Source organism: Ursus americanus, chromosome 1 (genome assembly GCF_024610735.1).
Source record: "Ursus americanus isolate L20-20 chromosome 1, mUrsAme1.1.p, whole genome shotgun sequence".
Lineage (NCBI taxonomy): Eukaryota > Metazoa > Chordata > Mammalia > Carnivora > Ursidae > Ursus > Ursus americanus.
This window is the reverse complement of record NC_142127.1, coordinates 48,321,276-48,335,360: the sequence shown is the minus strand read 5'-3', so window position 1 is coordinate 48,335,360 and position 14,085 is coordinate 48,321,276. Positions and strand designations below refer to the sequence as shown.

At 40.1% G+C, this 14,085-nt stretch overlaps 1 protein-coding gene across 2 annotated transcripts in view; it reads right to left on the bottom strand.

The window, feature by feature from the left end:
• MYO3B (myosin IIIB) overlaps nt 1-14,085 on the bottom strand; it is a 428,494-nt gene that overhangs the window by 351,685 nt on the left and 62,724 nt on the right. For both annotated transcript variants that reach the window (XM_087861309.1, XM_087861314.1), the window contains 3 exons: nt 12,322-12,426; nt 11,980-12,079; nt 9,138-9,214 (listed from right to left, as the gene is read on the bottom strand). In XM_087861309.1, coding sequence (XP_087717435.1) covers nt 9,138-9,214; nt 11,980-12,079; nt 12,322-12,426 — 282 coding nt within the window. The remainder of the gene's footprint in view (nt 1-9,137; nt 9,215-11,979; nt 12,080-12,321; nt 12,427-14,085) is intronic.

The following is a 14,085-nucleotide window of genomic DNA, read 5'->3' as shown; positions in this document are numbered from 1 at the left end:
GGCATACCCCTTTATTTGCAAGTTGTCTCTGAATTCTTTCCTCCCATAGGCTGATGTCACCATGCAAACCAGGATGCCCTTGGGAATGTCACACTTTCCTACCAGAGAGTCATTTCCTTTAACCTTCTAAAACTAAAGAAGGTATGGAAAAAACCTGGGACATAATAGAGCACCACAAATGCTAGTCTCCCCACACCCCACCTGCTCCTGCCTCACCCCTACCCCAAGGCTTCTCTGGGATCTCATTCCTAAGGCTGAATACCCTCCTCCCTTTGCTTTCTTCTCCAGCTCAGTGACCATCAGGCAAAAGACAAAATGCAGGGTTTGGCCTAGGCTGAATTCCCTTTCATGGGGCTGAGCCACTGATGGGACGGTAGCCACCAGATAATTTGGGACTCAGAGCTCAGGAAGAGCCAAGGCCGGGTCTAACATTCCTTCAACAAGCACTTCTGCCCCTGTGACAACAGTTTGGCCCTTCTTACCTCCCCAGAGAGGGGTGGGAGGACAGCCTGGAAAGCTCCAAATGTTCACAGATGCCATTATTTTGATACTTCTTGCTCAGCACTGAGTAGGGGATGGTGGGTGTAGAGGGGATATGAGGCCTCTGCTCTGGGCCTCACATGCTTCTGCACATCTGGGAGCTGAAGCCCTGAGATGGAGTTCTATATTTAGACCCACCAGGAGGAGGGTGATGACATGTCACCACCACCTCCAGGGCCAGCCCCCCACCTCTGCACTAACATAAGACACATGACTCAACTTCCCTGCAGAGCTCCAGCTGAAAGGGGACCTCTTGCTGGAACTGAGGTTAAAGGCTGGGAATGCGCTCAGTCATTTCACCCTTACCCTGGGTCCTTCACCCACCAGAGCCCCAAGTACCTGGGCTGTGCTTCAGAGCCCTGCAAGGAAGAACCACTGTGGGAATGCAGGCAGGGTCAGCCCAGAACAAGGAGGAAGGGAATTCCTCTATGTCTTAGAAGCTGACACATGAGTCTGGAGGGAATCAGGGAAGACAAATGGCTACAGAATCCCAGGAATGAATCTTCTGAGCAACCAAGGCCTGCATTCCTTACAGTGATATGACTGGCACATGGGATCCCAATAATCCCCAGCCATTTAAAACAAAGTCAGGCTAAAATGGACTCTAACATCCTCGCCATTTTTATCACTTCACCCTTGGAGACATCTTGCTTTCATTATCAGAGGAACACCAGAGCCATGGAATATGCAAACTAGAAGAGGCTTTTCTCCCTAAAAACTGTAAATGTTCTCTGAAAAATAGAAGGGAGCTTGGAGGCAGAAACTACCCAAGCCAATCTCTTCTTCTTACAGATGAGACCAGGTTAGGAAGGAGAGGGGTGAAGACAATATGTGCCACCATTTTTTAAAGTACTTACTAGGTCAGGGACTGCATAAAACATGTTCAGTGCATCATTTAATTTTGTCCTTTGAAACTGTTCTTTTTTTTCCCTTCTCATTTTACATCTTTTAACTTCTTCCCACCTTACTAATCACAAATATTCAGTAACTTGCCTGAGGTCCATGGTTAGGTGGGTAAGCAGGTATCTACGATTTGCTCCCAGGTCTGACTCTAAAATGTGTGCTCTTAACTTTTCTACCCAAACTGAAGCCATATTAAAAAAACTGAACCACAATCACTTTTTTTAAATGAGTAGCAGAGCTAAAACTAACATCCAACTCCCCTAAATTCTCTTCTGAAGAATTTTGTCATTTTATTTTTTTGGATCCTTCCCTTGGACACTAATCACATTGGCTTCTAATGTCATGTTGAATTATTACATTTTCCTTAATATATTAGGAAGGATAATTCCTATCTAAAATAATTTTAAAATTGAAAAGGTTTACATCTTATCTAGTACACTGGTGGTCGCAATTAAACAGTTTGTGCTAGTATAGTGGTTAAGAGGAAGGATTTTGGAGCTAAATAACTGGGTTCAAATACTGGTGACATCATAATACCTTGTCCAAGGACAAGAACAGTACTTTCTGTGACTTACTTAATCTAAAACATTGGACAAGTAATTGCACTGACTTTATGGAGTTATTGGGAGGATTATAAATGAATTCATTCCTATAAAGCACTTAGTACCAAAAGATATCTGCACCCCTATCTTTATTGGCAGCATTATTTACAATAGCCAAGATATGAAGCAATACAAGTGTCCATCAATAGGTGAATGGATAAAGAAGAATGTGGTCTTTATATGGAATGGAATATCACACAGCCATAAAAAAGAATGAGATCTTGCCATCTATGACAACACAGATGGACCCAGGGGGTATTATACTAGCAGAGAGAAAGACAAATACCATATGATTTCACTTACATGTGGAATCTAAAACACAAAACAAAAAAACAAACAAAGGAGAAACAAAACCATAAATACAGACAACAAACTGGTGGTTGCCAGAGGGGAGAGGGATGGGGCAATGAGCAAAATGGGTAAAGGGGAGTGGGAGGAACAGGCTTGCAGTTATGGAATGAATAAGTCATGGGGATGAAAGGTACAGCATTGGGAATATATAGTCGATGGTATTTTAATAGCATTGAATACTGACAGATGGTAGCTACGCTTACGGTAAGGATAGCATAACATATAGAGTTGTCGAATTACTATATTGTACTCCTGAAATTAAAGTAACCTTATGTGTCAACTATACTTCAATAAAATGAATAAATAATAAAAAATCATTTCCTAAAAAAAATAATAATAATAACGCACTTAGTACCTGGCACATAGTAAGCACTCAATAAACGCTAACTCTTATTTGGGGACCAAATCCATTAGCTAGAGCTTAGGAAGCAAAATGCTAATAATGACAATAACATTTCAGTTCTGTAGTGTTTTATGGCTTTCTGAGCCCTTCAACACAAAATATCTCATTTGTCATCTCTAGTCCTGGCAGTGCCAATGGAAATAGCATTATCGTATCATTTAGCTAGGAAAGGCACAATTAATGAAGGCAAGAGTGGTGCAAAAAGCCTGTGATATTTCTGCATTCGTGTAAGCTTGTTGTTATGGCAACCGTCCCCTGTCAACGACCCTTTTTCAGGCAGAGAGAGACCCAGTTTTGGAGCCGTCACAGCACATCTGTTTCTCTGCTCAGCTGATTAGCTCTTGTTTGCAACAACGAGCAGATGGAAGTAAAAGCAAAAAAAAAAAATTTTTTCTAAAAAGAAGCAAATGTTTACTTTATCCACAAGTCTGCTTTCTAATACAGAAACAGACCTTTGCTGTTTTAGGAAAATGCCGAGTAAACTGGATCCTTAATATAGGGTTACTTCTCTCACTGGTAGGACTGCAAAGTGTAGTCAACTATAAATTATAGGTGATAGGTCCTTCACGTATGTCTTTTAAAATGATGTGTCTCGTGCTCCAGTTTCAGAGTATTCTACTACATCTCTATATGTCTTTGTTGTACGAGCTATCTCGGCACACATTTTCCACACTGTAAAGTGAAAGAGTACAAGGCTGGTGGGTTGGGAAACCTGAATTCTGGGACCAAGACTGCTCTGAATTAGCACAGAGAATAGCCTCTCCCTGCCTTAGTTTCTTCATCTGTCAAATGAGACTTGCATTCCATGCTCTCTGAAAGGCCAAACAGTCCCAATACGTACTAGGTATGTGGAGTATGTGGATTTGGGCATGTCTTCTCCTATACACTTCTTTGAGCCTCACTTTTCTCAGTGGTAAAGGGGAGAAAATAGCATCTACTACGAGAGCTGTTGAAATGAAATAATGTGTTAAGAACCACTACCCTAGTTCCTGATATATTAATTGGTCCTCAGCAAGTGAAAGTCTCCTTCTCACCATACACTTGCTTAGTAGGTACAATATTCAAACTATCTGGGAGCTGGTTCTTGAGGTCCCCTGCTTGACAGGTATTACCTGTAGTGGTTGAACCATTAGGAAATCTGGGGTGTCCGGAGGAAAGAGACAGGCATGTCTGGTGGCTGAGGAGCACTCTGGATGCCAGCCACTTACCATCCAGAATGGAAGTATTTCAGTATTTTACCAATCAGCATGGCCACACCCAAGCACACCAGTTAATTCTAAGGCATTATTCTAACATAGTCTACAAATGTCCCCAATAAAAATGATGATACTTTGGTCCTTTTTCTTGAGTTTCAGTCATTTACAAACATTCAGTTTAATTCTTTGCTACATGTGATGGAGGGAAGGGAAGACGAAGGATCAATTTCCCCAACCCCCCACCATCACCATCAATACACATAAAGTAGGCTTGTATTCCTTTTTGCTATAGACAAAGATATTACCGGGCATGTATGTGATGCAAATACTAGCTGAGCAATACCAACACTGACAGCGGACATGGGTTGTATTGGAAATCTTCTAGTTCAGTGGGTCACAAAATATAGATTCTAGTCACTGTTACACGCCTACTCACTCAGTGTCCCTGAGCACTTAGCCTGGCAGAGCCTTGGATTTCTTATCTATTAAGTCATGTACTCATGCCTAACTGGTATCCTCACAGATAGGTGTGAGCACTTAAAAAATATTTGTAAAAGTTCTATGCAAATGTGAGATACTATTATGCTTATTATGAGAAATTGGCTGTCAGGAGACAGTAGAGGAGAAAACAGACACATGGCTAATAGGAAGACTGTGTTAAAAATATATCTATTTATAAGATATAGGCTAAAGTAAGAGGCAGGGAGACCAGAGGCTCAATGTAAACAGAGGGTTGAGGAAGGTAACCTGAATCAAACATCTCAGGAGATAATAAAAAAATGCTTGGCTAGAGATGAGGTAGGATAGAAGAAAATTCTGAAGGCTCTGAGTACCCAGGTGGGAAGGCAATTTGTTATGCTTAGTACACCCAGAAAGAACTGTGTTTGCCTTAAACACCTGAAGCTATGGGAGAACAGTGTGTGTGAGCACACGTGTGCATGCAGAGCTCAAGGCTGAGCTCTCTAAGCTAGCTCCTCTAACATGCAGACCCGTAGATCCCAAATGACTGGCTGATTATCCCGGAAACTTGAGGGGTGCTAAGTATTTGGAGGGTTGTTATGGGTTGAGTTGTATCCTCCAAAAATATATGTTTAAGTGCTAACCCCCAGAACCTCAGAATGAAAACTTATTTGGAAATAGGGTTGCTACAGATATAATTAGTTAAGGTGAGGTCATACGGGAGCAGGGAGGGCCTCTAATCCAATATGATTGGCGTCCGAATGAGAAGATGGCCGTAGTAAGGCAGAGACACAGAGGGAGAGTGCTTTTTGACTATGAAGGCAGATACTAGAGATATGGAGCCACAGGCCAAAGAATACCAAAGACTGCCAGCAAACTGCCAGAAGCTAGGAAAAAGCAAGAAACGATCTTGGAGGCTTCAGAGAGAGCGCAGCCCTGCTGATGCCCTGATTTTTTACTTTTAGCCTCCAGAACTGGGAGATAATAAATTTCTGTTGTTTTAAGCCACAGAGTTTGTACTACTTTGTTATGGCAGTCCTAGAAAACGAATACAGAGCAGACAGCCTTTGACCCCAGGACAGGAGGAGAACCCTCTTTAACTTCTTCAACCAAGATTAGTCTCATGGCAGTAAAGGGGGGTATCTGTTTGTACCAAGGGTCTTTCACTGGTGGCTACTGGAATGCTGGAGCCACTACTGCCCCTCAGATATTCACAGGCAAGACTGTCACAACTGCCCGCACATCAGTCCTTAACAACGAAGCTGTGCAGGTGGCAGTGGTCACAGCCTGCATTTTTGATGGCTTCACGTAGCTGCTGAACCAACAAACTCTGCAACTACCTACTTCTGTCCTTACACGAGAAACTTCATTTCCTATTGTTTAAGTCATCTTGCTCAGGGTAAGCTGTTAAATACATAGTTTCTATGCTGAGTGTTTTTCTTTTCCTCTAATCTTCCCTGAGTCATAGTATGAACTCCTATCCCACTGAGGGCACCCCTAGAGCTTTTCTTATTCTATATTGCTGAGTTGATACTGCTTTTACCCAGTACTTTTCAACCTTGGTCGTATCCAGATGAGGCAGAGAGAGGAAATAAGTGCAGGGCGCTGACAATCTGAGAGTCAGTGCCTGCCCCAGCTTTGAGCTGCCCCAGTGAACTGTGCGTTTGGACTACTCATCAACATTTGATTGTGGTATGGTCACATTCCATTAGCTACCTGGTTTGTACTATAGCCTATTTGAATTAAATATTGAAGTTACTCAAGCTGGTGAAATAAAAAAGGAAATAAAATTGGGAAAAGAATAATTGGGTTCCATTTCTCAAAATTAAATAGGATCGAGGATCTTTCAGCTGCATTTTCAAAATAAAAGCACTGGTCACCTGGATGACTTCATCCCACTGGTACTGGCACTGCATGCATCGTTGTCATGTTTAATCTAAACACCGCTTATTCACACTAGAGAAGTGAAAGCATTTAAGATCAATGTACTATGCAGGCTGTTATATGAAGACAACGTTCATTTGAACCATTGCTGATTATACTTTCAAGAACTGCTCTTGACCCAAAGCTTTGCTCACCAGGGAGAGTATAAATGTTTGTGGAATCCACCTGACAAATAGAAGATTGTTCCTATGGACATTCTTACGCAGAATTATGAAGCAAAAAAGCAGCTTTGCTGGAAAGAGTAATTCTCCATTTAGAAAATAAAAACATGAGGATTGTGTAGGCTTGAGTTCCAAGAACTGCAGCCCAGGACTGACAGCATACCCTGGCACCAGCAGGCATCCTGAGAGAGGCACGAGCCATCAGGCACTTGCTGCTGAAAAGCAATGTCAAGGTCTCCACACAGCCATCTGCCTACGCCTCAACTTAACCACCAGAGCAGGTAGGATGCCATGCTGGCTTTTTCCTGCTGAGAACACAACCAGTTCCAGACAATCTGGGCAACAGAGACTCACCACAGATCACTATACTGCCCTTTCTAGAAACATTCCACATATTTTATTCAACCCGGCTGAAACTGAAAAGTCACAAACACCTCATGAGAACTGTAGAAAGCCAAGGGCAATCTTCTCTTATTTACATTTTGTGATTCTGGAACACCAGCTTGCTGTGGGTTAGAACAAGAACACCATCATCTGTGTTATGTCACCCAAATATGAGGTGAGTGGCCTCACTTAGGTTTTAATAACAGATCAATCTAAATCTACAGAGAAATTTGTTGATACCAGTAGTTGTAAAGCCTCCTCAAACTACCCTCCAAATTCATCTTCTCCTTTGGCTTTTTTTTTTTTTTTACCAATGGATTCGTTCATTCAACAGATGCTTACCGAGCACCTACTCTGTGTCAAGCACTATGTTGAGAGCTGGACATCCTAAAACCCTGCCAACAGTTATAACGGGATGATCATGGTGTGCTAATGGAGGTGTAAAGGCTGCAACAGAAACTTATGGATAGGAGCCTCAGTGTCAGCCAGGAATTAGGGAAGGTTTCGTAGGGAAGACAGATCCAATTGAGCTGAGACTCGAAGACTGAGGAGGAATGTTTCAGGGTTCTGAGGGCTACTCCAGAAGACATAACAATGCATGGAAGGGTTTAAACAATGCTATATCAACATGAATTTGGGGTGAACTTGTTCACTACTCTTGAGGCTTAAGAACAAGTAAATTGGGGAACAGTAACCTGGGAAGAGGGTGGAATATGAAGGGTTTTGTCCAACATCCAAAAGAGTTTTGATTCTGTCCTACAGTGTTTCTCAAAGTGGGATTCACAAGGTCCCCATGAAAATTTTCATGTTTTTGTTGCAATGATAATTTTATTAGTAATAAAATGGGAGGAAGAGTGATAAAAACATATTCCAATCATCTGGATAGCTACTTGCCTCACAATTTCAGCGCCCCTATTTATATTTACTATTAAGTTGGCATAAGCCAACAGAGATGTACCAGTTAGAGACCAAAGGAAAAGCTGTTTGAACAAAGTTCACCCTAGCTGAAATTGAGTAAAGTGGTAGAAGAACTGGGTCACCACATGGCACATGGTAGTAAGTATGACAAAATAACTCAAAATAATACATGCTGTCATGCTCTGAAACAGTCATACTGAGAAGGACAACTGAGTTTCATAAAACAGTGTTATTTGTCTTATTAAATCAAAGGTGTTTATTTGAATGATATTGGCTTTGCAGCTTTTTCATAACACATTTTTTTCCTTTTAGTTTTATAGTTCTAGAAATATAAGGCACAAGGAGTTTATATCTAGTTTCATGTTTTTTAAATCCTATTTAAGAAACATTTAAGATTTAAGTAAACACTGGAATCTGCAGGGTTTTTCTTTTTCTCCAAAATGGGCCTATCCATTACCCAAGTATGAAAGAGGACCACAGACAACGGTGAGCCACTGAAAAACTTTCAGCATTGGTGTGAACTAATTCCTGTGTTAGGAGACCACCTGTGCAGTCACATAGAGGAAGAACAGTGATGGGGTCAGAAAGGAGATAGAAAGACTTCTAAGGAGATAACTGCCTGAGTCCCGTTATTAAAAGCTTCCATTTGCTTAATCCCAGAGACCTGCTCAGGGCACAGGCCCCAGTACTGTGGAATTAAATGCTGACAGGGCAAGCAATGCTATAACAGTGTTTCAGGGTATGCCTTATCTAGCTGGAAAATTCCCCAAACTTCTACATGATTCATTTCATGGAGGGCTCTGTGATGATGCCAGAACTAAATTAAGACCAAATCCCAGGTTTTAATAGAGAGCCAAAAAAGCACACACGAGAAGTTGCTATCTACCTGGTAACAAAAAATAACCAGGACCCTACATCTAGTGCTGTAGTCCAGCTGGAGCTGAAATCTTTCTCTTTACCAAGCCATGTGTCACTGGGGCTGCACCTATCCAGGGAAGGTGACTTTTTCTAATTTACACAAAGGCTGGGTGAACTTGCCAAGCCATGACCCATGGAGAAAGCTGCATCCTCTGGAGGGAACACCTTTTTCTAATTGCATGAAGGTAACTTATAGGCTAGCTATGACTTAATCCTGCTTTTCTCAGATTATGTGTCATCATTATCACTCCCCAAACCAGAACTTACAGTTCTGAAAATCTGGGGAAGTATATGATTTTCTCATAAAAAGGCATAGTACCAGCACACTCAACAACATAAATAAATGCTTTCTGCTTACCTCAGGAGCCATCCAGAATGGGGTGCCAACAGATGTGTTTCTCCGTAAACGTGTACTGGTGAGTTGAGCTGAGACACCTATAAGAAAAAGGTACCGTAATTCAGCAGTGAACAGAGGGTGATGTTAGACCAGAGGCCGGCAAACTTCTTCCATAAACTCAGATAGTCAATAGGCTCCAAGAGCCATATGGTTTCTATCATAACTACTCAATTCTGCCACAGGAGAGCAAAAAGTAGCCATGGACAACACAGAAACAAATGAGTGTGGCTGTGTTTCCATAAAAATTTATTTATGGATACATATAATTTTCACATGTCATAAAATATTCTTTTCATTTTTTCCCCCCAATCATTGAAAAATGTAGAAACCACTCTTCTTTCACAGGTCGTAGAACGAGAGGCACGTCAGATTCAGCTGACATACTATAGTTTGCCAATCACTGTGTGGGAGCATTTACCACTCTATCTAAATCACTAGAATATTATTGGTCCTAATGAACATTCCTACTAGTATTGCTACAAAATTGGAATCTAAAGAAAATATCAAGGGGCACCTGGGTGGCACAGTTGGCTAAGCATCTGACTTGGTTTTGGCTCAGGCCATGATCTCAGGGTCGTGGGATGGAGCCTGGAGTCTGGCTCCAAGCTCAGTGCAGAGTCTGCTTGAGATTCTCTCTCCCTCTCCCTCTGCCCCTCCCACTTACACATGCTCTCTCTCTCAAATAAATAAACAAATCTTAAAAAAAAAAAAGAAAGCAAGAAAATATCAAGAATATCAAGAACTAAACCCAAAATATCTTCCTATTATATTTCCAAAATATTTCAGGTGATTTCTTTCTTAAAATGGTACTTCATTTTATGGAAGAAGAAAATCAGCATGTATTACCTATAATACATGTGACATGTATTATAGCATCGGTGTAGACATGAAAAGTTTTTAGTCCCTTATCTTAACTAGAAGCCTGAAAACCTGGCAAGAAAACTATGTTTGTCAAATGGAAAAAGAAGTTGACTAATAATATTATTATCTAGGGCTCTGTGTTGAGGACCTGAATTTTAATGTAATTCCAATGTATTTTATCTATCTTAGTCTTCAGACAGCTCTCTTCTTTATACAACAAGTGAATAAAGAAGAAGTAAAGATGCACTGGATGAGAAGTCAGAAGACTTGTTTTCCATCCCAATTAAGCCTTTTCCTAATTGTATGACCTAAAGCAGACCCCCTCACTCTGACCCTCAGTTTTCTTATCCTCAAATTGGGGATAATGATACCTGCCACACCTAACACAAAGGGTTCTTTTTAAAGATCAAATAAGAATGCAAATTGAAATAACTTAAAAATTATAAAATATTTTACAAATATATGGTATTATTTTACACCAAGCAGAAATCTAAGGCAGCCCTTAATTAGAATGACAAGCATTGCTACTAACGCTGTTGAGGATGAGAACTTAGAAACCTGAATGAGGCGCAGATTTGCCAAGGACCCATGGGTTGTTTTGGGTGATGGTTGCTGGACGCTTGCATTCTCTTTATTAGAAATCCAAAGAGGGCTCTCTAAACTCTATTGGCCATGGATAATTTGTTATTTTGCCAAATTCTCTACTATAATTTTGGTTAAAAAAAAAAACACTTTACTTTTCTGTTTTAATTTCGAGCAATTTCTTATGGACGTTTGTTTAGGAACCTTCTACTGGCAAGATAAGGAGACTCACTTCAAATCACAAAGCTGGTGAGTAGATAAATCAGCATTAATCCCCATCCTCATCCTTCTAGGCTCTTTCCCTCATAATACATTGACTGCCCTTGGGATCATGTGTAAACTACATCTCTGATGTTATCCACAGCACGTTCGTAGGGTTACACCATTCCTTATACAGAAGAAGGAGCATAAGACTTGAACAAAGTACCCCTCTGCTACTTTTCTTTGTTTGCTTTTGTAGTAAATAAACCAGTACACCTAAAGTAATTTCATTATTTTTGAGTAATTTCTTCTGAGCAAATCATTCACTAATACATTTTAACACTGCTTTCTTAACAATAAAACAATGAATATTCAAAATCATCAATCTTTTCTCCTACTATGTTGACATTTATAAAGAACATTTTAAAAAGTGCTTCTGTAAATGTTTTCTCATTATTTTTAACAATCATCCTGAAGTACTAACTGTTGTTGAACACATTTAGAAGATAAAAGCATTCAATAAACTTTAAAAGGAATACCAAATGGTTTGTTGGTTTGTGAATATCAATACGTGAGTGTTGCAAGGAGATATTTAATAGGTCTCTGGCCTTAGGTGATATTGCTCTGCATTTCCTCTCACACTTCCATTTCCTGTTAATGTTTCCAGTTCAACCAGCCTCACATGTAGCAGCAATAATCACAATTTAAAGGGATGTTAGCTGCCAGACCCAAAGGACTATTCTACCTTCTGCTCACTGGGAATAAGTATGCCTGAGGCTAGAGAAAGTCATTTGAAAGACCAAACTGCTTTCCCTTTTCATATGCAAAAGAAGAAATGACAAAATGTAAATTATAGACAACAGCCCTGAGACTAGAAATTCTTCCCAGAAAACCAAGTTTTTCCATCAAATTCTTCTTTTGAAATACTTTTATTTCCTATCTTTAATAAAATTGCTTCCAAAGCTGAAAATAGATTAACAAACAGCATCTCCTAGGGTGATCCATCTGGTAAAACCCCCACTCTCCAGTCTGTGTTTGACTGGAAAAGTCCCTCAGCCTATGGGATAGCAGAGAGGCCCCAGTCTTCTGAGACTGCAATAAATTGTTGCCTTGGGCTAAACTGCACACATCAAGAAAACAAATGACAAGCAGTTATTACCAAAGTCAACGAGCTTAACTCCTCCTTCTGTTGTCAGAAGAATGTTATTCCCCTTGACATCACGGTGGATGATTTGGTTATTGTGCAAATGCTGAAGGCCCTGCATGGTGTCCCACCACCACCAAACAACAGGAAAAGAGAAAGGGAAAATTTGAATGGTTATTTTAAAACAATTACCCCACCTTTAAAAATCCAATCAACATCCACATTTGGCTACACCTCCCTGCTGTTATACACCTTGCATATTACGGATCCATTTCCACTTGTTACTATGCAATGGTGATCCAACCAATTACAAATTGCCCCCTCTGATGTCATCCCCAGCCAGATGGACGTTCTTACCAAGAGGGCCCCATATAAGATGTATGAGATCATTGCTTCATCCAACCGCTGGCCGCACCTGAGTAGACCTTTGACAAGCTCGGTGACTGAGCCCCCATTACACAACTGCAAGAGGAGGTGCAAGGAGAGAGGTACAGCAGGAGAACACATACAAAAGAAAAAGAAAAAGAAGAAGACGTTAAGAAGAAAAGCTGATTATTGACCTGATGTAGTAAATTTATAGATCACAAAACTCCAGGTCAGAATAATTAAACTTCAAATTTTACATTATACAGTCAAACCTAGGCTGTGTATGTATTTATTCAAGGTGATGATTTATAAGTGAAAGTACATGTCCAAAAAGTAGATTGTCAAGTGAAATATAAAAACACAAATTATTTAGACATTTGTAAGGGAAAGCATATGAGTAATCATGGTGACTTATTGGATATTTTTCATTTTATATGAACATTGTCTATTTAAACACAAACACACACACACACACACACACACACACACACACACGCATTTTAAGGGTAAGAGAAGACCAGAAGAGGCAAAGATGAATGCCGTTGACACTTGGGAGGAAATAAATTTCATTTCAAACATTCCTGTTTCCAGGGCTAGCACTGCAGGCATCAGAAGCCCAACCAGCAGCTCTTTCTAGAGTTGCCATTGAATGTCAAATTTATGGGATGGAGTTGCCTCATTTGTGCATTTAACCTTCTCATATTCAACCTTCGGCATTCAGCAACTTTATGCCCTTCTTTTTTTCTATAATAAAAACACTGTAAAAGTATATCTTACATATTTGCTCTTTTTTATATACTATACATCACTGAGATTTAAGAGCACATGAACCAGGCATACTACACTTTTGTGGAAATTTAAGGGTTTCCAAGGATAATTTTTACTAACTGTAGAAGTCAATATGCCGGTTTGGGCTTGCTACATGCGGTCTTAAATCAAAGGTTCTTAATTGGTTGGAGCAGGACATGTAAATACCCTGAAACTGTAGGCAGCATGTTGTATATGCATTTTGCATGTTTTCTGCTGAGAAAATTCAGAGCTTTCTTCAGATTCTCAGAGACATCTTTTCTCTTATAAGGTTAAGACCCCACTTTAGACTAGGTTTCCCCTGGCACTTTACCTGCAATTTGGGAAAGAGTTAACTAGTGAACAGTGGGGGGCCCCTGGGTTGTGGCTGCTTGAATCAACTGGCTTTTCATAAACAAGGAAATATGAGGGAACAGAGATTATCACCTTTCCTAAAAGAAGACAACTCTTTATCAGGATAATACATTAGGATCTATTTTACTCTAATTATGAATATCTGCAATGTTTTATCAAAGGGTGAGCAGATGTTTTTATTTGATGTGTATATCATTCCGTTACTTAAATGGCAGATACCTTGCACACACATTAACAATCAAAATAATCTGGAACTGAATCAGCCCATTTTTTACCATTTAAATGGCTCAAAAGTAATAATATGTGATTAAAAATCTAATACAGAATTAGCAATCTTTAAAACTATGATAAAATTACTATGAGGAATGATTTAGGAGGGACCCTAAAAGCAGAGAAATGCACTGAAGGCTATGATGGTCCCATCAGTTTGCAATTGAAGTGTCCTTGGAATTTATTCTCTACCAATGTCAGGTATAACTTGTAATTCAACACGGATGACTCTGATGGCCCTAATGCTGAGAACCAGGGTAATGTCTTCCAAAGGATTCCGCATTCTTTTGATTATGACTATTTTTGCATGACCCTGAAAGGGCA